Consider the following 26,169-nt stretch of genomic DNA (forward strand, 5'->3'; position numbering starts at 1 on the left):
AAATGTTTTCAATGAAAAAACACACTCCTGGTTTTGTGTTTCATTACAAACTCATACAGTTTACATGGAGTGTGGGCAGATGTACAGTGTTATGTTAGAACCAGGCATATTTGCAGATTAAGATGATTCTCACGGAAAGGCGAGAGTAACGCAGTGGTACCCAGTAAGTGTCAGTTTGAGGCTTTGCATGAGTTTAGATTCCAAACTCAAAGTGACATTAAGGGGATTTGAACTCACATGGGTCAAAACCAAAGACATCATTTGTGTGCAAAGCAAAATTGCAAATCTAAGTATAGATCTTTTTCCCAACAGTGTCCTCTCAATGAACCCTAAACTGTGGCAAGCACTTTTAAAAGTTACAAATCTCCCTGCTTGAATGCATGCTACTTTTCTGACACTTTAAAGCAAGGGCTACAACTTCTGCAATAGTTGTCCATTAACCGTTTCTACTGAAACTGTATACTCTCTGCAGACATAATAGAAGGTACAGACACCAAATATTCAATTACAGCCCACAGTTATCTGTAAATATAACCTATGGTTACAAGCCAGTGAATATTAATCAAAGGAGAAAGGGGAGGATAAATCATCAAGAAGGGTCATCCTCTTTTGGACTTTATAATCCTCTAGATATTTTTTGAATTTTTATAAGCTAGCAAATAAATACAGTGTAGACCAACTTTAGGGCTTATCTACACAGGGAAGTTAGAGCTTAGCAAGGCAGAATGTGAATTTATAGCTCACTAGCCAGTCCGCACTAACTCCCTGTGTGCACACTCTTACTGCAGATTAGAAGTGCCTTTGTACACTTTAGCTTAATACACTAATTCCCCATGGGACTTAGTGCGAAGTAGCTAGGGTGCTGTACATTCACAGCCTAATTTCCTGCACACTAACTTCCCATGTAGACACGCCCTTAGTCCCGCTTAATTTTGGGTTGAATTTGGCCCTATGTTGTCAGCACAAGCTATGTGACTGGTTATGTGTGAATGGCTCCTACTGATGTGCAGACTCTCTGTAAAATACAGTCACTTTCTCTGCCTTCCTTAATTTCAATTAATGAAATGAAAAACGCCACAGCTCATGCTTTCCCAACTTTCATGTTCAATCTCACCTTTGGCAAAGGTTTCTGGAATGCTTGCATTGCCAGTAGAAGTGGAGCAGCTGTTGTCCAGTTGTAGTACCTGAGAAATCAAAATAGTTTGTGTACTGTTACATTTTGTAATACCATCGATCCCAATTCACAGCCTAACAGTAATTGCACTGTCAGTTAAAGCAATGGAGTGTATTTAAACTAAAGAATAAAGCCATGAAGTTCAGATCTGGATCTGCAAATCCATGTCCTACCTTAGACTACTTTGGTTGTGCCTATTTATTAAGGCAAAGTTCCAATAAAATGTTAACATCAGACTTTACTTGGTCAGGGGGAGGGATAGCTCAGTGGTTTGGGCATTGGCCTGCTAAACCCAGAGTTGTGAGTTCAATCCTTGAGGGGGCCACTTGGGGATCTGGGGCAAAATCAGTACTTGGTCCTGCTAGTAAGGCAGGGGGCTGGACTCAATGACCTTTCAAGGTCCCTTCCAGTTCTAGGAGATGGGATATCTCCATTAATTATTATTATTTAATATTCAAAGAACCTGGTTAAAGACTCTGGCTTGCTGGCTGGGGAACCCTACTCCTCTGAATTGCTATAAAGGGTGACCAAATACCTATCCTCGTCTTGGCACTTTTACCTGGTGTAAAAGCTTTTCCAGTACAAGGACAGTCCATATTTACTATACCACAATTCCACAGGAGAAGTCACATAGGCGATCATGAAAGAAAAGCTAAGCCCCAAACAGAAATTGTATTTCTCATCCATTCCTCATATCTGTACCATAGCTCAGGGACCTACATTTTCTATGAGCCACCTGTATTGCGCCTTCAAGGCGCTGTACAAATGTTCAGGTTTGGGTTCTGTGTGGTGCTGACTTTCTTCTGTGGTGTGCTGAGGGCCTGCAACTCCCATGGCAGTTAGGAAGCTAAATCCACAGCAATGCCACCCAACTGCCCATGAGAGTGAGGTCCGCACAGCACCACACTCGAGGTCTCCAGCACCTTTCCTAATCCGACCTTCCCAAATTAGTCCTCTCCTCACTACACCCTTGTGAGGTAGGTAAGTGGTATTATCCCCATTTTACAGATCAGGAAACCAGGGCAAGAAATTAAGCAACTTGTCCAAAAATCACACAATGAGTCAGCAGAGAGGCGAGGTAATAATATATTCAGTGGATGTAGGTTCTTTCTCTGCATATAGAATGGCCATAGGCTGATCATGATTTCCCCATAAATATTCATCATTCAATGGTACTGAATGAATGTCTTAGCAAGGTTTATAGTCTATTTTATTTTTAATCTAGATATTGAGTGTGAACACTGTCTGCATTCAATACTATAATTTGGATTTCAAAGAGCGTTACTTAATTAGCTGTAACTGGCTTTGAATCTCTCAGGGTGAATCTACAGTAGAAAAATGAGTACCCATTTGTTCAGCAATGGTGCAGCTGGTGTAAGCCCTAGGGTAGCACTAAAAACACGCAAATGCTTTTCCCACATTGTCCAGACTTTTGCCTGCTAAAATGTACTTACTTATTTCCAATCTTAACCACAAGGTTGGGGTCGTCAATGATAGCAGGATTGTCCACAAACTGCTGATATGTTACTGCTTGTTCTAAGAACTGATCTGTTGGAAATATTTAAAACATACTCACATAAGTACAGTACTTGCAATGGGACAGCCTGCCTACCCCCCGCCCCCATAACTAGCATTAAAACATCCTGAAGAGCTAAGTTTCAGGCTCAGGATCAGTCCTTCATGACAGGGGTAGCAGAGACTAGCAGTACTATGGACACAGGGCTTAGAGCCCCAATCTTGCAAGGTGCTCGGTATTTCCTCTGAGCTGCTGACTGCCCCTTAACTCCTCACAGGAGGTGCTCAATGAAAGCTACAGTGATCAGCACATTGCAGGATCAGGCCTTTCACTCCTGGGTAAGGATGTGCCTCTTCAGTGACCGTCTCTGGCTAATTAGGGAAGAGGTGTTGATGGACTCGATGAAGAGCTACAGCCCCAGCCAGAAACCTGATCAATACTTGCAGGGCCTGGAGGAAAATGCAAATGCATCCCCTGGACAAACACCCCCTTCCCTTCCTCGCCTTCAAGAATCACAATTATTTGGATTATTAACAAAATAATAAATAGAACTACTTTATCATAAACTACCCTCTGTATGGAATATTTTAACTTCTAGTTTCCAAACAGTGCTCAGACCAGTGTCAGTCTTAGATATTTCAATGGCTCCCATGACTCATATCTGAGCACCTAAAGGTCTTTGATGTATTTATCCTCACAACACTCCTGCGAGGTAGGGAAGAGCTGTTATCTCCATTTTACAGATGGGGAACCAAAGTGCAGAGAGACTAATGACTTGTCCAAGATCACACAGGAAGTCTGTGCCGAAGCTGAAAATGGAACCTACGCCTTCCGAGTCCCGGGCTAGCACCCTAACCATTGGGCCATCCTACCTGTCCATGGTAGTGACAGCTGTGAATTTACCAATTATACACTGCAGTAAAAGGCATAATAAATGGCAAATGCACCCCTTTATTACTGTTGCATGAAGAGAACCTGTAAATACAGTAATTTCCAAAATATATTACAGTAAGTTAAAATCAGTAATATAGTATTAATAATCCTAGAACTTCTGACATCATTTTTATCCAAATGAGAAGAGCTACATACTCCCTCAGCCTTAAATTCCTACCTCTAGCCACAAGAGGGCACTGTTTCCTCTTTAACAGGAGTTGAGAGTTGACTAACAACATGTAATCATAAGGCACAGGATCATTCTGTACCTTTTGTTATCTCTTTGTTGTCACTAAGACCTCCACAGAGTGAAATGGCAATTGAAGGCAAGTCTCTTATTCCATCTGAGACGCCTTCAACACCACTGTCAACACCTGAACTTCCACCAGAGTGAGGGGACTGATTGGCCGACCGTGCTCCATTTTCATTTGCATTCTTTCCATGTGCAATATTATCACCGCTGTAGGGGGGGGAAAAAAACAACAGTCTTTCAGTCCTCATTGTTTTCTGATCTGTATCATTCCCAAATTCTCTTCCTTCACAAGCCCAAACCCACATTGTGCACACATTAGGGTGACCAGATATCCCGATTTTATAGGGACAGTCCTAATATTTGGGGCTTTTTCTTATATAGGTGCCGATTACCCCCCACCCCCGTCCTGATTTTTCACACTTGCTATCTGGTCACCCTAGCACACACTAAGGCAAACAGCATGTTAAACTGTGTGATTCTCTGGCATAACAGGAAATCACTTCTCTATGGCAGGGAATTCAAATTAGTGGCCTTTCTCAGGCCTCATCTATACACAAAAGTTGTACTGTTTTAACCACACCAGTATAAAGAGGTACAACCCCCACTACCATGGACACAGTTACACTGGTATAATATTGCTTCTACCAACATAGCTATGGGAAAGGGAATAAGCTATTCCAGTATAATGTATCTATAGAACTGCATCCACACTACAGGCTGTACTGATAGAACTGTTTTGGTAAAAAAATAATCACCCTTAAATACTTATATTGGATCAAAATCTGTGTGTAGATCAGTCATTATTTACTAGAACACACAGGGACAAAATTCTGTCTGTTACAATGACTTCCAGAGTTATAACAGGGCATTTGAGAGAAGAATTTGCAGCACAATCTCTCTCTTTTACCAATCTACCACAATTTTGTTTCAATGTTAATATTCCATCCTTAACAACGACAATGTTTAAGAAAGCCGAAAAAGATACTATTCAAATTATTCTCACTTTAGTTGTTGCTGAATGGCTTTCTGTCAACAAAACCACTATAGTATGATCTGGGAAGAGGATCATACAAATGTTAAAAGAAACTCTAATGGAAATTAAACCAAAATGATAATGATGTATTTGGGGAGAAAACACATTTTCGTAAATAAAGGCATCATAAGTGTCATCCAAAAATAATTTTCTATCATTTGTATTTCTAGACGGTCAATCACTATAGTACAGTTAGAGTAAAATAATAATATTAATAATACTAAACTTTAAGTGATTTCAGGTAACAAACAAGGTAAAAAGCATATTGCATATATATATATATATATATATATATATATATATATATATATATATATATATATATCCCTTAGAGTATCTTTTATGCTAAGAGCCATATACTGCCCTTGATCCATGAGTATAATTCCCATAACGTTAACGGAAATTGCACAGCAGTCTGAGATTAGTATATAATGCTTAGCATTTTCTATCACATTTCTTATGAACAAGTATAGATCTGTTACAAAGTTTCAAGAACATCTTTTCTCTGCATAATTTTAGGTATCCTTCCCAACATCCTTTTTTGACCTAGACTCTCATTTAGCTGAATGTTACTGACAGCCGGTATTCCTATAATCTTGGCACAATGAGACCTGCTAAGAATCTGATGGGAGAAGATGGAGATTTAACTAATATATTCTAATCCAAATAAATTGTTATACTTTTTGGGGAAATAAAGCGCAGCAACTTCTGGATCCATGTCAGTGAGGTCATCTAAATAGACACCATCAGCACCAAGATGCCGGCTTCGTTTATCTGTCAAACACAGAGTAAATAAATAATGAATTGGTGTCTTCCAAATACACAACAAGAATTAAAAAAAACCTTATATCTTAAGGAGCTATAAACCACATAAAGCATGTGCACACAATTCATAGTTAAAAGAAAAAACAATTGTCTACAATGACACAAAGCTGCAAGGCCAAAAGTTTCACAACTGGCTACTGATTTTCGATGCCTTGGTGAGACACCAAAAGACTGATTTTCAGAGGTGCTGAGCACTCACAATTCCAACTGAAGTCAATGCCGGCTACGCATGATGTCTCATTTGGATACCTAACCTGGATACCTCTTTTGGATACCTAACAAGTGAGGGACCAAAAAAAACTTTACAATGGTTTGGTTTTGCTGGGAGAGGAGTTATTTAAGTTAAGGCCAGTGTTGACACAAGGACAAATGGATACAAACTGGACAGCAACAAGTTTAGGCTTGAAATTAGATGAAGGTTTCTAACCATCAGAGGAGTGAAGTTCTGGAGCAACCTTCCAAGGGGGGCAGTGGGAGTAAAACAAATCTAACTGGCTTCAAGACTGAGCTTAATAAGTTTATGGAGGAGATGGAATGATGAGGTTACCTACAATGGCCTGTGTCTCATCTGCAATTGCTAGTAGCAAATATCACCAACGGCTGGAAATGGGACACTAGATGAGGAGGGCTCTGAGTTAGTATAGAGACTTTTTTTCCCAGGTTTCTGGATGGTGGGTCTAGCTGACATGCTCAGGGTCTAACTGATCGCCATATTTGGGGAGGGAAGGAATTTTCCCCCAGGTCCAGATTGGCAGAGACCCTAGTGGACTCCTTGTACCTTCCTCCGCAGCATAAAACACAGGTCACTTGCTGGTTTAAACTAGTGTAAATGGTGGATTCTCTACAATTTGAAGTCTTTAAATCATGATTTGAGGACTTCAGTAACTCAGCCAGAGGTTATGAGTCTATTACAGGAGTGGGTGGGGTTCTGTGGTCTGCAATGTGCAGGAGGCCAGACTAGATGATCATGATGGTCCCTTCTGGCCTTAAATTCTATCAACCTATCTTAGGTACTTTTATGGCCCCCATCACCATGTTATCTGAGCACTTCACACTCTCTAATATATTTATCCTCACAACATCCCTGTCCATTTAGAAGTGCTATTGTCCCCATTTTTCAGATGGGAAACTGAGGCACAGAGATGCTAAGTGACTTGTCCCTGGTGACAAAGGGCAGGAACTTGAACACAGGTCTCCCAAGTCCTAGCTCAGTGCCATGACCACTGGACCATCTTTGCTCTCTTGTTGTAGCCACTTCTAGGAAGAGTGACTGCATGGAGGGTGAAATCCTGAGGGTCTTACCCAGAGCTGTGACCTCCAGTTTGCATCCTTTACTCAAAACACACAATTCACTCGCTGAATTTCTGACAAGTAATCAAAGGAAGGGAAGTGAAGGCGCACAAATTACTGCATACTAGATGGAGCACCTCTATCACTCTGACCTTCACAGACGTGGAACCCCTGGGGAACTGGCTGAGAAATGTGTCTGTAATAATGTCTGCTCATGTAAAGACTCCAGCACCCTGGAGAATTTGGGGTCTATCAAAATACATATTGTGAATGCGTAAACTTCATGTGGAGATTATATCCCTTATCAGAAAACAATCTAGCATCATCTTTAGAAATTAGATAGGAATAAAATGGGCACAGTTATATTACAATTGAAGAAGATTATGTGTGTGCTGAACACAACAGAAATTGCTTATGTGTGATTAGACCATTCTGCTTTGTGGCATGCATGATGTTTAAGCAAAGGACATGTTGCAACTTTGCTTTGAGGTGGAGGCATTCCACCAGCTAGCAGTGGTGTGGCACAGCTGTAGAGCAGACTATTGGTACAGCTGAAAGGGAAATCTGTATCATGCTCGGATCACCAAATTCTGCAACCCCTGGGTTTGTGAAATAGGGAAGAATTTAGTACAAGTTTTGCAACCCTGCTTATCTGCACAGATCTGCTAAATACAGTAACCAGGGGAGAAAATTATTTCTCTCCCTGTCATTACAGCTCTCTTTTAAAAAACCCACTCCACACACACATGCTCAGCTGTTGTTTATGTTAAAAGGCATATTGCTCTCCTTTCAGTCTCTCCAGAAATGCTCTGAAGTTATAGATTAGTTCATCTGGCTACAAAGAGCCTAATCACTGTGGCATCTAGGTGCAAAATCACATGCGTAGAATTGCAGGAGAAACTGCTTTACCTTTCTTTCTAGAAGGGGAATCTATTTTGCTTGCTTGCTGGACTAAGCAAGTGGTAGCTTGTTTGATTTCTTCATTTGCAGGCAGTGCTGGTGCAGCTGCTCCTAGAGCCTCTATCTCTGGTTCATTTATCTCAGCTGGCACTGGCTCGGGGTCATTTACATCAGAAGCCGCAACAGCTGCCTGTCCAATGGCAGGTAAAGCAGTCAAGCTGCTTATCTCCTCTGCAGACTCACTTTGAATTACCCGAAAATGAGTGCTTTCTGAAGGATTTATATTCACCATGCTGGATTCCTTTGCCTTGAGTAGAGAAGTGGACTAGGAGAAAAAATAAACAGATCAGGATAATGAAAGCCCCTGAGAAAAAGAGAGACACAAAATAGTCAGAGTTTAGCCTGGTCTATTCACACAAAGCTCTACTTTGCACTGCCCTGTTTGGTTTTGATTTCAATGGGAGGTAAAGGCATTCCACATCTCCTAGGAAGCAAAATAGGGCCCGTAACACTTATCGTTGCCATGCCCACTGAAAGCTGATTCTCAAGAAAACCAGCTACCGCTGGAAACCTCAGTTAGCTGAATCATTGGTTCTTAACAGCCCAATTAAATAGATGCTCTGTCTGCATAACTCTTGTTGATTTCAAAAGGGGAGCTGCACTCTGAATGGCTACAACACTGGGACTTTAGTGAACAAACACTTCCAATAAAAGTGGTGGTTCCTAGTGAAAGGTATACAAAGAGTGATTCTCTGAGAAGCCATGCTAAGAACAACTCCTATTAGCCTGCCCAGGATCTAAGCCCCCCTGTAGAGCTGCTGCTTAGTAGAGCAGCTGCCAACAGACCACCAGGATCTTAGTTTGAGTCTTGATTATGATAACGTTCAAGGCATACGCACCGCAAGGCTGTCATGTCATAGAGTCAGCCTATTGGTTAGACTATGCAGCAGCTAGACATGCACCATATGCTGCCATACCCTGAGTGCCAAACGCTGCATTTACTTCAGCACTCACTCACTGTTATGCAGCTCTATTCCTTTACATAAAATGAACAGTTGTGATCCATATGCTTACAAAGACATAGTAAAGGTGCCTCTTAGTTGGATATATGGGTAAAATTTTCAAAAAACCCTTAAGTGACTTTGGAACCTAAGTCTCATTGACTTTCAATGGGACATAGGCTCCTAAGTCACTGAGGCACTTTTGAAAATTTTACTCTGCATCATCTGTCCATAGGGCAGTGGGACACAGTATTTTTGTACCTGGTTGTTTCAGTCACTGCTGTCTCTCGCTATCTATAATCAAAGTTACAGGTGGGGCTAAGAATTTAAAAATCAACTGGTGACTTTGGGTGCCCATCTGCAGACACCTTGAAAGGGCCTGACTGTCAGAAGGTGAGTGCCCAGAACTTTCTGAAAATCAGCTCCCTTTAACATACTTCAAGATGGGCACCCAAAATAACTACTCACTTCATGAAATCTTGGCCAGGAATGTTCTCTATTTCAGTCAGTAACAAATATGAACAACACTAAATACCTTTAATTCTGTAGACAAAGTGTTTACAAGCAAAGCCTTCCTCGTTTAGCAGAAATGTTTGCCTACATCAATATTTCCTATCTAGGCCAAGTCCCTAACTTGCCATTTCTTCCCCTGCAATACTTTAAAGATCCAACCCTTCTACTCTGCCCCAACAGCTAAACTCTTATCCCAATCTTCATCATCTCCCATGTCAATCAGTGCAACCTCGTCCTCTTGGACAGTCATTCCAAAAATCCACAATGCCCTCTCCAGCCCTTCCCAACTGCAGCCTTTAAAGTGATCTTCCTAGCCCATCCATCAAACCACATCATCATCCCCCTTTGAATTCCTTCATTGGCTCCCCCTTCTCTATCTCATTAGATATTAATTTCTTGTCCTCATCTTTCAAGACTCAACATAATTCAGTTCTTAATCCTGACTTCAATTTGCCTGTATGAAGTAAAAGCCTAAAATCAAACAGGTATATCAGCTATGTGAAATATTGCACCCACATGTACACATGCCCTATTAACAATACACAGTAGATACTGGAAGGAATGAAACAGGAGCGATGTTTGATACCTTTGCAGCTTGAGGTAGTTCTCCCCAGGCCCAGTGCATTTGTGGGTTATTCTTCTGCATCCCCCTGTCCAAAGATTTACTGACTAATTCTGAATCACTCTTAGGAGTGGGAGGGCGTGAACCTGAGGGACTGGAAAACAAAACAAAATGGTACTTATTAAACAGCTAAGTAAAAGCAAAGCATAGGCCAAGCTGCATTACGCAGCATTTTGTTGTCTATTATCTGTATTACAAGCGTCGCCACAATACGCTAGGCACCTTCCAAACAGTCACGACCCAAAGAGTTCAGAAATCTAAGGAGCTCAGCAGCAAATCAAAGATGTGGAAACATGATAAACCATTTTCAAAATAACTATCTGAGACTGGCTCTCTGTGCACCCATTAATAAGCTGTCAGGTTTTGGTAGGCATCGGGGTCTTGAGGAGGAATTTGAAGGTGGCGGGGGTACAGACTAGTTCAGGGAGGGCATCCAATGCATAAAAACACATGGAAGAAAGAGTGATAATTAGTAAATTACTAGTCTGTGGCATCACCAGTCATCTTTGTTTAATGCAATAAAATCAGTAGTCAATAGTACAAATGGTCAAATCAGCCACTAATGAGTGATGGTTCATAGACTGTAAAGGCAGAAGGGATGCCTCTGATCATCTACTCTGACCTCCTGCATAGCACAAGCCCCTCAAATTTCATCCCAAATTCCTGCATCAAGCCTATAACTTCTGGCTGAGCTAGAGCATATATTTTAAATACAAATCCAATCTTGATTTAAAGAATCTACCACATCCCTGGAAAAGCTGTTCCCACAGTTAATTACCCTCACTATTAAAAATGTGCTTTTTAATTCTAATCTGAATTTGTCATGACTAAGTCATTTCTTAACCTTTTCTTAGATCAACTAAATAGATTGAGCTTCTTTAGTCTGTCTGTTCTCAGATAACAATTACTTTGCACTAGCACAATGGCAGATCTTAAAACTTGACAATTTTCCCTCTGATAAATAGACACGGTTACCTAATTATCTGCATTTTGCCCTTGTAGTTTCCTGTGCTTACTATAGGAAATACCTTAAACATGGCAAATGCTAAGCTCCTCCAGCTACAAGTAATTAGTTATTTAAGAAAATCAGCACATTTGCAAGGGTCCTTGCTGTAGAAAATTTTTTCCTATTGATTTCCAAGCTCTTTACAATCATTAATCAATGCTCATCACAATGTCATCATTTTACAGATGGGGAGATTAAGATTTTTAAAGATATTTACATGCCTAAAGATGCAAACAGGCATCTAGTGGGATTTTCATGGGAGTTATGCATCTATGCACTTTTGAAAATTCCACTAGGGTCCACATCCACAAAGGTATTTAGGCTCCTAGCTTCCATTGATCAAGGCCCAGGTGTCTATCTGCATCTTTAGGCATCTAACTACCTTTGAAAATCTGTCCTTAAGTGACTTACCCAAGGGAACACAGTAAATCAGTAGGTGGGTTAGGACTTGAACCCAGCAATCCTACTAATCCACCCTTGTCCCCCCCCAAAAAAACAAGAATGCATATTGTATCTACTAGGCATTTCACACAAGCACAATGAAGTGCATATTTATTCAGTATTTCGTTTTGTAAATGTCTGGCTTTGCTTAAATGCAATTTAGATATAATAAAACTTAAAATTTTAGAAGGCAAAAGATGTCCACATTCCAAAATTCTTTTCTATAGAGCTCCCCTTGTAGATTAACACACAAACACTAATATAACTTTAAGAAGTGCACAAGAATTATAATTAGAATGTTTGGAATGTCTGGGCCTCTTAAATTAAGTGCTGTAATATCAAATCAGAAATGTAAACATGCACCAGAAATATTGCATTATTTGCACACACAAAAAGATGTTAAAGCATTCCTACTACTTAGATTGGTTGGAACATTATGCAAAGGTTAGTGTCCCATGCCATCTACAAATCGCAAGCTGGGGTTGGTGTTCTTAGCATTCTGAGGTGAGCTGTCACTCCCTTAGAGTGAAAGCCTCGGACCTCTTTCTGCCCACAGAAGTCCCAAATCTACCATGATTCCATTGCCCAAGGGCACTGGGAAGCAAAAAGCTACATAGCGCAGCTCTGCAACACACTGTGCCTTTAGAACCATAAAAAAAAAAAAAAAGACTTTATGAGACTCCAAGACTGAGAAAGAACGTAAGCATATAATGCAAATGCACCGTCTCTTTGCAGCATACTACCACTGCTCTGCTTGGAAAGGATTTCCTCTTCCATGGACGTGCATAGTCTTTTTTGGGCCATGAGGTTACTCAACTGAAGAGAGAACTCCTCCCCACATGGATAGGGATTGAGCCTGGCAGAATTATATGAAAAATCACCAGGAATTTAAATTCCCTGATCTGTGATGTGGGAATCCTCCTACCTCAGCACTTCCCTGGGCTTACAATGACAAACTCAAGGACTTTTTTCTTTACACACCATGTTCCCTTAATAATGTTAAACCGCTCCTACCACTGACCAACACCTCTCTGAAGTGACCCCTGGTTTATTAATGAAGGCACTAACTATGTTTATGAGCTCATATGTGTATACTTCTGCCTTCACACCTCATGTTGTATATTTTTGCCATGTTGTGGCTGCTTAAGACAGTGTTCACTGCACATAGCTGCTGTCAAAATCAATTTTGATAAAAGACTAACAAAGCTCATGATCACATTGCATATTGTCTTCAAAGATTTTTGTTTTGTTTTGTTTTTTACTGAATTGGGACAAATTAAGTGCCAGAGCAATGGCAGAGTTTTGCATGCTTCAATCAGGGATGAGCTGGACGTATTCAAGATAAAGACCATGTAAGACTGGTAATCTAGTGATTGTGTCCTGCCATGTAGGAGACCTTCTAGGTTCATTTCCCACTTCTAATTTCTTGCTCTCTGTCTTGGAAGGGACTGGGAATATTCTTCAGGTAATGTACTAAACTCCTGGGGAAGGCATGTCTTGCATCGGTCAGTAGCCTCAAGAACATTAATGGCTCCCAAAGGAATCCTGGCCATGTTTTAAAAAATGGTGATCATGACATGAACGTCAAGGCTAGGAGGTATACGTCAGAAGGGAAATAAATAAATGGAAGGGTGGGATCTCAGTGGGAGAGGTGGGGAGATTAGAGAATGATGTTGAAGACTATGGGGGGATAAATTATAATCCCACAAAACAGACTTGAATTTAGCCAGAAAAAACTGTTACAGAATCTACGCCTGAAAGAGCACAGTATTTTTTACAAAGGGAACTATATAACATGATCTGAACTTCATTAAAGCAGTAAATATTTGGATAAGACTGAGAGTTGTCAAAATAGTCCACTTACCATCACAGCACGGTGATGTGCTCCGACAGGTCAGGCAGTATAGCAAAAGTGGGGAATTCCTCTGGCATACAATAAACACTAGTGAAATTATTATTATCTTTGACATTTGTTATGTGCACTGCAGTAGTGCCGTGAAGGCAGGACCCCATCATGCTAGGTGCTGTGCTAACAGATATCATCATAGAGTCTCAGCCTGAAGCGCTTACAATCTAAGCTTTAGATAAGAGACAGGGGGATATGACAAACAGATGGAGAGACCACAAGGGATCAGTGTGATGGCTGTGTACAGGGGAATAAGCAGCATTCACACCACACTAGCTGCCTGATCAAATGCTAAAAGGAACTGATGTTCTCTTTATCTATCTGTTTCTCGCTGACATAGAAAAGATGCATTTGAGCACAGGAGGGAGGTGTTTTTGATTATTTAAAGTGGTGTTGTGCTTGGAAAAATGACATGGTAAAACGGCATTGAGAGCTTCCATCTTTGTCACCACCAACCCGGCAAAGACTGCCTGAGATCTGAGATTCAAACTAGGCTCTTTCCTTCTCTCAAATCAACATCTGTAATAAAGGTTCCATAGGCTGAATTAGGTCCTGTTATCACTGTGCAACCCCACTGTTTTCCAATTAAGCCCTTGGTGAGACTTGTGAAATTCCATTGTCTTCAATGAGTTATTACAGGTTAAACCATGACTGAACCATATCCAGCATTCTGTTGATGTTGCACAATAAGGAATGGAAACCTTACTTTAGTCACTGTCATGTCAGCATCCTTTCGTCTACGAGAGACAGTGGGAACTGCCGTCTATGACATAGATGGTTTGCAATGTCTCATGTGACTGAATCATCCAATCCAAGATTTGCATGATCTTTGGCAGTTATTGCAAATGTATTGGGAGCTGCTGGCTTCTTATGGGCTCTTTTCTCTTCAAGCTGTAGGAGCCAGCTTCTGTCACGGAGTTTGATACCCTGATGGGAGACGACGGTGCCATTTGTTATGATCACTTGCCAAGATTTCCCATTGGTCAGGATCAATTCCAAATTCCTTTATATCTCGCTTGCATGTGTCTTTATAGTGAAGCTTGGGACGTCCTGTTGTCCTTGTTCGCTCTGATAACTCCCCGTATAGCATGTCCTTGGGTATGCGTCCGTCTTCCAGCCTACTCAGATGGCCCAGCCAGCGCAGTCATCTTTGCTTGTGCAGGGCTGTCACACTTGGTAAATTTGTCCTTTGAAGAACCTCTGTGTTGGTGACTTTATCCTGCCATTTGGTGTTGAGTATGTGGCGTAAACAGCATAGGTGGAAACTGTTTAATCTTTTCTCCTGATGAGCATAAGTTGTCCATGTTTCCCCACCATACATGAGAGTGCTTAGGGTGCAGGCTTGATACACTAGCATTTTGGTCTTGATGGTAAGCTTTGAGTTGTTCCATGCTCTTTTAGTTAGTCTGCTAAAGGTGATAGCAGTCTTTCCAATGCGAACATTTAGTTCTTCATCCAGTGAGAGGTTGGTGGTCACTGTAGAACCTAAATAGCTGGACTTTTGGACTACTTATAGCTGGTTTGCATTTAAGGTAATTGAAGGCTCTTGTGGAGCATCCTGTCCTAATACAACAGTTTTCTTAATGCTGATGTGAGAGTAAATGCCTGACAAGCACTTGAAAGGTGGTCCATGAGTTCCTGTAGTAGATCTTCATCATGGGCTATGTGGGCAGCATCATCAGCGAATAGAAGTCCCCTGATTAGCACCTTTATGACTTTGGTCTTTGAGTTAAGTCATGATAGATTGAAGAGTTTCCCATCCGATCTTGTGTGGAGATACACTCCATCTTTCATGTACTTAAACACGAAGTTCAAAAGTACTGAGAAGAAGATTCCAAAGAGTGTAGGGGCAAGAACACATCTTTGCTTCACTCCGCTTTTCATCTCAAAGCTGTCCGAAGTTGATCCATCAAACTGGCCAGTTGCTATCATGTTGTTGTGGAATGAACATATAAGACATAGCAGGGTTGGTGGGCATCCTATCTTTTCTAGTATTACAAACAGACCTGCTCTGCTGACTGTGTCGAATGCTTTGGTTAGGTCCACGAAGGCGATATACAATGGTCAGTTTTGCTCTATGCACTTTTCTTGGAGTTGACTCAGAGAAAATATCAAGTCTATAGTTGATCTTCCAGCCCAGAATCCGCACTGTGATTCAGGGTAGACATGATTCACCAGCTGTTGTAGGCACACTAAGATGACTTTTGTGAAGTCAGAGGTATACACACAAGAAAGAAACATCACCAACGAATCACTGGACCAAATTCCAACTCTACAGGTCATGCCAGAGCTAGATGTGGAGCCCATGTAGAAGAACTAAGCAAGGCCATTGATCTGCTATCAAGTGGCAAGGCTCCTGGAAAAGATGGCATCTCAGCGGAAATCTTCAAGTGTGGGAAAGACAGCCTACTACCATATCTTCATCAGCTGTTATTTAAATGCTGATGAGGAATGGTGGTACAGAGAGGCTAAGTGACTTGCCCATAGTTACATAAGCAGGACGTAGCACAGTAGGGACTTCAATCTAGGTCTCCTAAGTCCTATGCTATTGCCCTACGCACTGGACCATCCTTCCTCTCTATAGATGCTCTCTCCCCTACATTCCGAGTACAGAAAAGCTTCTATCCCCCACCCAAAGAATGAAGATAGGAGGACAAGAGAAAAAGGCTCCCTCACCCATGCCACCCCCTCTCTTGTCTGATTAAGCATCATCTTGTGAGGGGTTTTAGATTTTTCATTTAAAAATACTGTGTTACCACAGAGGGAAAGCAAACTCTGCAGGAAGGCCCCATTTTCTGTGAAATGAAAATGACTTTTTTTTTTTTTTTAATTAAACTACAGAAAGCCCAAAAGGAAATGTCTGTATTAACTTCAATAGAACTACAGCAATTAACACCAGCCGAGGAGCTGGATCATTTGTCCTTGGATGTTTTCTTGGTCTTTTTTCCATTTTTCTAATCCTTTTTCTCATTATACTGATGTTATATTACCCATCATAGTGCAATTCAGGGCTTCTCTGTGCAACTTATCTACATTCAAAGTCCAGGTAGGAGGTAAGTAAAGGAAATTCTGCTATCTTGCATTTTCCTCCCAAGTGTCTAGGTTAGTAATAAGCAGCTTTGTAAGATAGGCAAAATTCGCATACTGTTAATGCGTTAAAGGATTAATCGCACATCCCAAGAGAGGGAGAATAACTCCTCTACCTGTCTGTAGCAGGGAAGTGAGAGGATTGATGAGGACAAGAACTAGATAGGCCTCCATCTGCTGGAACAGTGAGATGAGAGGATGGCCCTGTGCAATCTATAGGCTTACTGGATAGCACGATACATTGAAAGAGAGAAAAACTGGGTGTCATTATTCAAAATAGGTGCTACTTAACACAAGCTCTTCAGGCACTCAAAGGTCATTTGAAAACAGGACTGTACATCTCAAGTTTTCAAAATCTAAGCATTGCAATCAAGAAGCACAAAGGTAGCATACAGTTCAAACTAGCCACCAAGTCACCAAGAAATAGACTTCATTGGAACCTCACTGCGACATGCAGAAAGAGGACTTGTCTGACGTCAATTGAACAGCTTTGAGGCTGTCCCTCAGGAGGAAGAAATGCAATCCAAATTGACACACTTTGATTCTAATGTATGCACACCCACACTGTGTGTACACAAGGAGTATTAAACAAGAAATGCATAAGGAATATAAGTATATAGTATGCTGTATGTATATGTGTTTATTATCTATAATGAACATTCCATGTTATAGTCACCTTTGTAACTAAAGAAATAGTTTTTTGAAATAGACAAAGGAAGCTTATTTTCTTGAATCATAAAGAATCTTGGTTTTTTACATATTAGGGCGCAATCTTGCAAGTCCTTGGTAGGTAAAAAAAAAAGTAAAAAAAAAAAAATAGACTCATGACTAAATTCACTAAAGTCTTTCTGTGTAGCATGGATTCAAGTTCCATCAGTGTTACTATACATGTGAGTAATTGCTTCAGGATTAGATCATTGTTTCTGGACAAATGAATTTTTGGTTTAGGGCAGCACGATTCCCAACTTCAAAGATCAGCACTGGGCATGTGACCAGATTAAGGCAACAAATATTATAGGGTTCAAACACAGCATAGTCCACATTTGAAGTGAGAGTAGAGTTGCCCTAACGCTGTTGCATACTGTCAGAACTCAAATCTCTTTTTTATTGGACCAACTTCTATTGGTGACAGAGACAAGCTTTCAAGCCCCACCGAGCTCTTCTTCAGGTCTGGGAAAGGTTCTCCCAGCGTCATAGCTAAATGAAAATGTGACATTGGGAGTACCTTTCCCAGACCTGAAGAAGAGCTGTGTATTGCTCAAAAACTTGTCTCTCTCACTAACAGAAGTTGGTTCAATAAAATATATTATCTCACCCACCTTGTCTCTCTAATATCCTGGGACTGACATGGTTACAACAATACCGCATATTCAACTGTAGAAGGTATTCATCTATTATAGTGACAATGCTTCACTCAACAAGACTTGAGAAGGCAGCAAGTAGGACTAAGTGAGGAAGGAGAGATTGTTTACAAAAACTATATATTATACTTCTATATACTGTACCTCTGAAGGGGTGACCACTCTCCATCTGAATGGGTATATGGTGCAGACTGCGAAAGCATACTGATTGCAGAAGCATTTATTTCAGACACTTCTTCACTAAACTCATCCATAACAGATATCCTGAGCATAAAAAAAAATGGAAGTTAAAATAATGCTTGAATATTAAATTTCCTCATATCTCAGTTAATAGACAGAATAATGCAGACATGTTCTAGTACAGGGATTGGCAACCTTTGACACGCAGCCTGCCAGGGTAAGCACCCTGGTGGGCCGGGCCAGTTTGTTTACCTGCCACGTCCGCAGGTTCGGCGGATCACTGCTCCCACTGGCCGCGGTTCGCCGCTCCAGGCCAATGGGGACTGGGGGAAGCGGCGCGGGCCGACACTTCCTGCCGCCCCCATTGGCCTGGAGCGGCGAACCGTGGCCAGTGGGAGCCACGATCGGCTGAACCTGCAGACGCGGCAGGTAAACAAACCAGCCGCGTGCCAAAGGTTGCCAATCCCTGTTCTAGTAAGAAGCCACCCAGATGTTGGTATAAATTCAAATTGTGGGAGAAAACCATAATCTGACTCACACCCTATAGTTCCACAGATATCATTCTCCTGGTCACTTTGCTGTCAATTTCCTAGGTTAAAACTCATTCTCAGGGCCAGATGCTCCTCAGCCATGTGTGCTGCTGGAGGGAAGCTGAAATCTGAAGAAGTGGATGGGGGCAATGGAAGGGGGAAGCAATGACTCTGCTACATGCTACTCTCACCCTCTGAATCCTCAACATCCCTTCTGTACACAGACTGTGGAGATGGAGCTTTTCTGGTTCAGAGTAGATGTATGGGGGGTGGGAAGTGCGTACAGTAGGAGGTGATAAATCCGAAGCAGTAATCACTGTACATCACAAGCTTCCCTCCTATTCTGCCAGATTTCAAAGCAGAAATGCATCCATGAGCTATTGTTGCTCTGAAACACAGGTAGGGAGAGGAAAACAAGGGAGAGTCAACTGCAGAGCTGAACAAAGGGGACCAAGAGAGGACCCACAGAGCAGTTGGCTCTCCATGCTTGTAACTTCAGGATCTATGGGGTTTGCACAATGATAGCTCCAGTAATTAGTGGATCTGGATATTCTGGATTAATCATCAGAATGTTTTATCCACTGTATGGACACAAGATACAGTATAGGTCAAATTCTCTGCTGGTGTATATCAGTGTAGGTCCACTGAAATCAATGGAGGAATGCTAATTTACACTAGCTAAGGCTCTGATCCTGGGAATCTATTAGATTCCTGTACCTATACATTACCAGGGAGTAATAGCCAAACTAAAAAGGGGTTTTCTCCATGTTGGTTTCAGACCAGAAGTCTCTCGGATTTCATAACTAGTTTTCAGGGTTTGGTTATTAATTCAGAAGGACATTTTTACACACACACCCAGAAAAACACCGAGTCCCCTCTCTGTGCAATACATGCAAGAAACATTTAATCCTTTCAATCTGGCATTAGATCTGCATTATAAATGATGATACCTCATATTGTCCACGGGCTCATTCTCTTCCTCTGAACTAATCTGTATAGAAAACATTTCTTCATCTTCTGATGTGTCTCCATTGACTTCTCTTTTTAAACTGTCAAGTTTATGGGTAGATTTCCTCCTCCTCTTCCTTCTTTTCTTCACAGAGACACAAATCGAGGAGCTTTCTATAGCAGACTGGGAAGCAAGCCCGGGGATTGATACCTGTGAGGATCCAGTGGAGTCCAGGTTCCTCACCCTGTCCATCAAGTTCCTCTTCAGCTGTGATTCCATCAGAGCAGCTCCCTCTGATAGAATGGGGGAGGTAGCAAGGTGGTAAGGAATTACCTCCTGAAGACAAAGAAATCAAAACCAGGGGGTATATTATTCCCTCCCACAGTCAAAAATATAGGTCTAGCATCTGAGCAGAATGGTCTCTGTCCATTAACCCAACTGACTATCAAAACAACTCAGGCCCAGAGTGCCCCTTCCCCATGTGTGCTCCCTAGGCTCCAAGCCAGGGGGAAACGGATTCAGGGTGGCAGCTCCTAGAGGAAGCAAGGGAGGATACCTGCACTAAGGGGTTCTTCTGTATAGCTAATACTGGCCCGTGTCTCTACCCAGTTGATGCTAGATATAGGCCAGAATCAGAAGACCCAAACAACATAGAATTTTGGGGTAAGTCTGATCCATCTTAATAGCTCAGCACCCTCTGTCTCTCTAATGGGCCTGAACCAGAATCCTAGATCCAAACCTCCGCAGACTCTGCTCTGGATCCATACCCAAAGCTTGTGGCTCAGGCTCATCTCAAATGTTAACACATCAGAATGGAGACACTGGGCTAGACTGTGCCAGGCCCCAGCATGGATGCAAGGAGAGGCCTGAGAAGCCTCCACACACTGTCCCACCCAGAGGCACAATGACTGTCCCTACACTCCCTAAACACAGAGACTGCTTCTGCCGTGTGCCCCAACAAGCTGTAGTCTCCCTGCAGGGCCAAAGGAGGACAGGAAGGGAGGAGGCAGAGCCATACCCACCCAACAAAAGGCTCATGGAACTACCCAGGTACACAGCGGAGCATATGCTGCCCTGGAAGGCACATTCACTTCCACATTCAGTTAGGGTTCTGCCTTGTAACACAATTGTTCCTTTCGCTTTTCACACAAGGCAACTCGAACATAAATTAGATGATTGCTTAGGCTCCAGTTGAATGGGAGCTTTGCAGGCACTGTGCACATCCCAGGGCAGAATTCAATGCTTATTAAGTGATGGAACCACTATTTCTTAAGTGAAGATTCATAACTTATGTCCTGGTCATGCCCCCATGATCTGCATGCAGATCACACCGCTCTCAGGAAACAGTAGGGGGCTAGTAACCTCTGCATCAGTGACAGGTATGACTTGTATCACACAATGTCAAGATTTCAGGGAGACCAGAACTTTCCCAAAGATTCTGTTTATGTGGTTATATACACTAAATAATATACACACCCCATCTAAAATACATGTGGAAAGTTTCCTAGCAATCTTGTTTATCTGGAAATGATTGCTACCATCTAACATATTTAGATGTAAAGACATGGGGAGAAAGATTGTTCATGGATGCAACTCATAACTGAAGTTAATGGGACTAAACTGGTACATTGGGGTTTAAAAATGTGTCTCATGCTGGAGAATCAAAACAATTGTCGCATACTCCTAAAGCAAATACCCTTAAAAGGTTTCCCCTTCTCTACCTTGTGGGAAGTGTCATCAACATTAGTGTGGCTCTCATTTAAAGTGCATAGCAGTTAATCACAGAGTCTCTCAACAGGAGTTCTAGTTTAAGTCGAATTCAGTGTGAGTAATGGGTGCAGAATCATACCTTTTTAATGAGTAACATGAACACTTTAAGACCACATGTTTAAAAGGACACAAGTGTGCATTAGGCAATGTATTTGCGGATATTTGGAGTGTGCTAAAGTGTGCATATTTTTGTGCCTGTGTGCACATGCACACACACACACACACACACATGCACATTTAGGCCTTACTTATTACTTTGACAATGGGCTTTGCCAAGCTGTCAAACCTGAAATGCTAATTTAATCCAGTACCAAACTCCTCTATGAGAAAAAATGCACAGCAACTATTTGAATGACCCAGTTAAACATATACTGGATCAAGGTATATTTTTAAACAAAAGCCCTAAATTCAAAATCGCTACCACAGTGTATGCGCCAGAATGTTGACAAATTAAAATCATCTTTAGACGTTACCTGATCATTGTCCATTTCCTGTACAAAAAATGCCTCTCCATTGTCTCCTAGTTTCATGTGCAAATCTACAGGTTCTCCATTAATTTCTATGTCAACCTTGGGGGGAAAAACAATAAAAATTAAGCAATCTTAGGAACAGAGGAACTGCCATTTCAATTCCATCTATTGCTCTATCCTGTCCCTGACATTGGTCAGATGCTTCAGAGGAAGGTGAAAGAAACCTACAGTAGATAATTATGGGGAAAGCTGCCTATTGGGGCAGTATCTTGCTAACCTCTGTTAGTTAATGACAGGTTTCAGAGTGGTAGCCATGTTAGTCTGTATCAGCAGAAACAACGAGGAGTCCTCGTTGTTTCTGTTAATTAATGGTTGGCTTGCACCCTGAATCGTGACTGTTTTTATCCCATATAAAAAAATTCTGTGTTTTATCTAATATAACTGTAGATATTTGTAACGGGGCAGTTATTCCACTCCTATGAAAGGCTAGGCTGATTGGGAAGGCAGCCACAGCTGGGGCTACGCCCCAATTAGACCACAGCTGGCCCTATAAAGGGCTGTGAGCCACTGACTGAGTCAGTCTCTCTCCAGCTTTGGAGGGAGAAGGACCTAGCTGTCTGGGAACGGACAGGGCAGGGCAGGGCAGGGCAGGACAGGACAGGGCAGGGCAGGGCAGGGCAGGGCAGGGCTGGGCTGGGCTGGGCTGGGCTGGGGAAAGGCCAGAGGAGCTGTGGGCCTGGTTAAAGGCCAAAACAGGTACTGGGGGCTGCAGAGAGGCAGCCTGGGGACAGGCAAAGGCAGCAGGTCCTACCCCCTTGCCAATGATGAGTGGTGTTTACAGACTGCAGTTTGCCCCAGTGAGAGGGGGCTAGATGACGACTGGCAGTAACCACTGAGGCAAGGTGGGTTTAGAGGCTTGGGGGTTCCCCTGGGAGGGGAGACCCAGAGTGGGGGGTACTGCAGGGCAGAACCCTGAGGTAAAAGGCACCGGGATCCGGGAGGGACACTGGGCCCTAAGGCAGGCGAGACACCGGCCTGCAGAGGGACGCTATGGGCTGGACAAGAGCTAATTCCCAGGACGACCAGCAGGCAGCGCCGGTGAGTCTTTGCTTCCCTACAATGTTGCATTAGCCACATAAATTTCTAATCTATTTTAAATCCTACTAAGATCTTGACCTCGGTGATACTTTTGGTCAAAAAGTATCACATTTTCACTCAATGTACAATTTGTCTGTATTTCCTTTTATCAGTTGTAAATGTATTGCCTTTCAAGTTCATTAAATGCCCCTGTCTTGGCACTATGATAAAGGAGACATAGGAAAACCTGATTTGCCATCTTCACACCATTCATTGTTGTTTAATCACGGTCATAGCCCCAATCTTTTCAATCTCTCCTCCATGCCGGAAGTATCTCTATGCCTCTAATCATTTCAGTCACCCATTCTAGTTGTTATATCATTTTTGAGATTAGGGTGACCATAACTGAACACAGTATTTCAGGCCAGGGCATCCAACTGATTTATATAATGACATTATCCAGTATTTTCTACCCACTCTTTATACCCACTTTTCCTTTTTGACTCAGAAAAGTAGTGAGCAACAGTTTTCACTCAGCTATCAACAATGACACTCAGGTCTGTTTCCTGAGCGATTACACACATTTTAGGTTCTAAATTAACTGTAAGTAGTACAAATTATCATGCATTTGTCACCAGTGGCTTTCATTTGACATGAGGCTGCCAGTTCTCCTACTTTGTTAGGTTCCTCTGAAGTCCCTCACAGCCTTCTCTAGCTTTGAATAACATAAATAATTTTGCTATCTGCAAATTTTACCACCTCACCATTCACACCTTTTTTTCCAGGTCATTAATAAACATGATGAACAACAAGGTCCTAGTGTAAAACCATGAGAACTTAATGTTAACCTAGGTCTGTACTGTCAACCTTTTGCCATATTGAAAAGGAATTTTGCAACAATTATGGAAAGTATTTCATCGTGAGCATGTATCGATCATTATTCAACAGAAACCACAGCAAAACTTTAAAGTTTAGCTATAATGAGAGGAATCTTGAGATGTACTTTAATTAAAATATTTGTCAATATGCCAACCCAAACCTATAAATATTATCAAGTTAAATAACATGAGCCATAGTTATATCTTGTGAAATTCCAAGTAAAAGTCTAAATGTAGACATGGAAACTGTATTTTCAGTCAATACATTTGCCTAATTGTAGTTTGGTTTGTAGTTATTATGATCAACTGTCTACATATTATGCATTAAAATAATGATAGCATTATCAACCATTTTAACTGAACCTTGAAAATACAATTTAGAGTCTTTATAAAGACCCTCCAATGAAAGCTTTGACTGCTACATTGTTAACATACTCTGTAACTACATGCAATGAGTTCACACACTGAGAAAACAAGAGAAAAGTAACAAGACTTCTGTTTTCTTACCACTTTCTCTCTAGAACGCAGAACCCCCATTTTCCCAAAGCGCACATGGAAAGGGGAACATTGAAGATTTCCATCTGGCTGACGTACAACAATTATATCAATACATCCAGATAGCGTGGCAGGATTTAATCCCTTGTAGAGCTCCTTCACAGTAACAAATACTTGGCCTGCTAACTGCCCAACGTAATTCATGGTTTGTGCCTGGAAAGAAGCATACAGAAGATACATGTAGTCAAAAAAATCTGATATTGTCAAGACTTCTGAACAATCCAGAAACCTTTAGATTCCAGCAATGAATTATTTTCATGTTAGAAAAGAAATGATTTCACGCAGAATGGGAATACCCAGTCTAATTTATTTATAGTGGCTGTACTTTTGAACAGACACTAGAAGGCAAAATGAAGTGCAGCGCTCAACTCAGAGTGATAACTACTTCCAAAACTCCAGAGAGCAGCTGTATTCTAAACCACAGTCAGACTTTGAGACTCTGCAACTCCCAAATATTGCTCCAATTGTATCTAAATCGACAAGATTTTTTGTTTCATATCCCTCCTCCACTACACCACTTTCTTTTGTTTTCAATATTGAGTATGCCTGGCCTGTGTAGTTGGATTGGGCAAGTGCGTTGCCCCTCCACTGGTCCAATTCTCCCACCACGTTTCAGTCAATAGCAAATCTCCCACTCCAGTACAAAAGGAGAAAGAGAAACTTCATAAGACTTTTCCTGCCAAAAAAATTCATGATCACATACTAATTGGACATTTTTCTAAAAGATCTGCTCTAGCAATTATTTTGGGGACATTCTTTGCCCTGCATTATACAGGAGATCAGACTAGATGATCACAAGGTCCCTTCTGACTTTGAAATATGAATTAAATGTTATATCATAATGAAAGGGGGCCCCAGCCTGTTATGCACCCACTTTAAGGTATTTTCATCTAAACAGTATTTCCCTAGTTTGCTTATGAGAGCATCATGTGGGACTGTGTCAAAAGCCTTACATCTAACTTATTTAAATATTCTTTAACCTGTTTTTTCCCTATTCTGGCCCAAGAATCTCCCCCTTGTTGTTAATATTAATTGTCTTAAGCATCTGGTCACAATTAACCTTTCTAGCAAAGACTGAAGCAAAAAGGGCATTTAACATCTCAGCCTTCTCTGCATCATCTGTTATTTGCTCTCCTTCCCCATTAAATAATAGACCTACACTTTCCTTCCTCTTCCATCTAATATATTTATAGAACCTTTTTTTATTGTCCTTTATTGCCCTTGCTAGGTGAAACATATTTTGTGCCTTCGCCTTTCTAATTGTGTCCCTGCATGCTTGTGCTATTTTTTTATACTCATCCTTAGCAATCTGTCAGTGTCTCCACTTTTTGTATGATTCCTTTTTGATTGTCAGGTCATCAGAGAGCTCCTCACACAGCATGTGCAAATTGAGATTTTTCAAAGGATTATAACTTGGTCAAATTTGGGTGGATTTCACAGGGACAGCAAAAGGCAAATCCCTAACAAAAAGGTCACCACCCTGCCAAATTTCAAGTCCCTGTTCCAAAGAACAGGGGTACTACAGCTTTTCAAAGGAGAGGTTGTCAGTGTTTTTTAACATGGCCAAAACAGTGTATTTTTCACTAACTTCATTCTTGGAAATGGCTGAAGTGGTTCGTCTGAAATTTTCCACAAGATTTCAGCCTGATGCTCATTTCCAGCATAGAAAAGCTTGTCTCAAAAGGTTAAAGTCTGGCAAAGTTATAAGCAACTGAAAACAGGATCTTATAATGGGAAGTTTTGGGAACTTGAGCAATAATGTAATATAATTAATACTATATGGATGTTTGTAATTAAGTAATGGGTTCATGGTGTGAAAATTTTCAGAGAGGAGCACAAATCCACATGGTGTGCCAATGGATGCTGGAATGACCAATGGAGCTTTGAGTTAGCTGAAAG

General features: G+C 41.4%; 1 protein-coding gene across 2 annotated transcripts in view; it reads right to left on the bottom strand.

Moving 5' to 3' along the window:
- The window catches only part of LPIN1 (lipin 1), a 40,543-nt gene extending 16,120 nt beyond the window's left edge, over positions 1 to 24,423 (bottom strand). The window contains exons 1-11 of one of the 2 annotated variants that reach the window (XM_065400975.1): positions 24,223 to 24,423; positions 21,764 to 21,859; positions 19,522 to 19,856; positions 18,006 to 18,125; positions 16,617 to 16,724; positions 10,025 to 10,154; positions 7,934 to 8,249; positions 5,590 to 5,683; positions 3,893 to 4,083; positions 2,629 to 2,722; positions 1,115 to 1,184 (exon numbers count right to left, since the gene is read on the bottom strand). In XM_065400975.1, coding sequence (XP_065257047.1) covers positions 1,115 to 1,184; positions 2,629 to 2,722; positions 3,893 to 4,083; positions 5,590 to 5,683; positions 7,934 to 8,249; positions 10,025 to 10,154; positions 16,617 to 16,724; positions 18,006 to 18,125; positions 19,522 to 19,856; positions 21,764 to 21,859; positions 24,223 to 24,414 — 1,746 coding nt within the window. In that variant the 5' untranslated portion in view covers positions 24,415 to 24,423. The remainder of the gene's footprint in view (positions 1 to 1,114; positions 1,185 to 2,628; positions 2,723 to 3,892; positions 4,084 to 5,589; positions 5,684 to 7,933; positions 8,250 to 10,024; positions 10,155 to 16,616; positions 16,725 to 18,005; positions 18,126 to 19,521; positions 19,857 to 21,763; positions 21,860 to 24,222) is intronic. The other variant, XM_065400976.1, reaches the window with a different exon arrangement.
- Positions 24,424 to 26,169: the final 1,746 nt, after the last annotated feature.

This window comes from Emys orbicularis, chromosome 3, assembly GCF_028017835.1.
Source record: "Emys orbicularis isolate rEmyOrb1 chromosome 3, rEmyOrb1.hap1, whole genome shotgun sequence".
In the NCBI taxonomy this organism is placed as follows: domain Eukaryota; kingdom Metazoa; phylum Chordata; order Testudines; family Emydidae; genus Emys; species Emys orbicularis.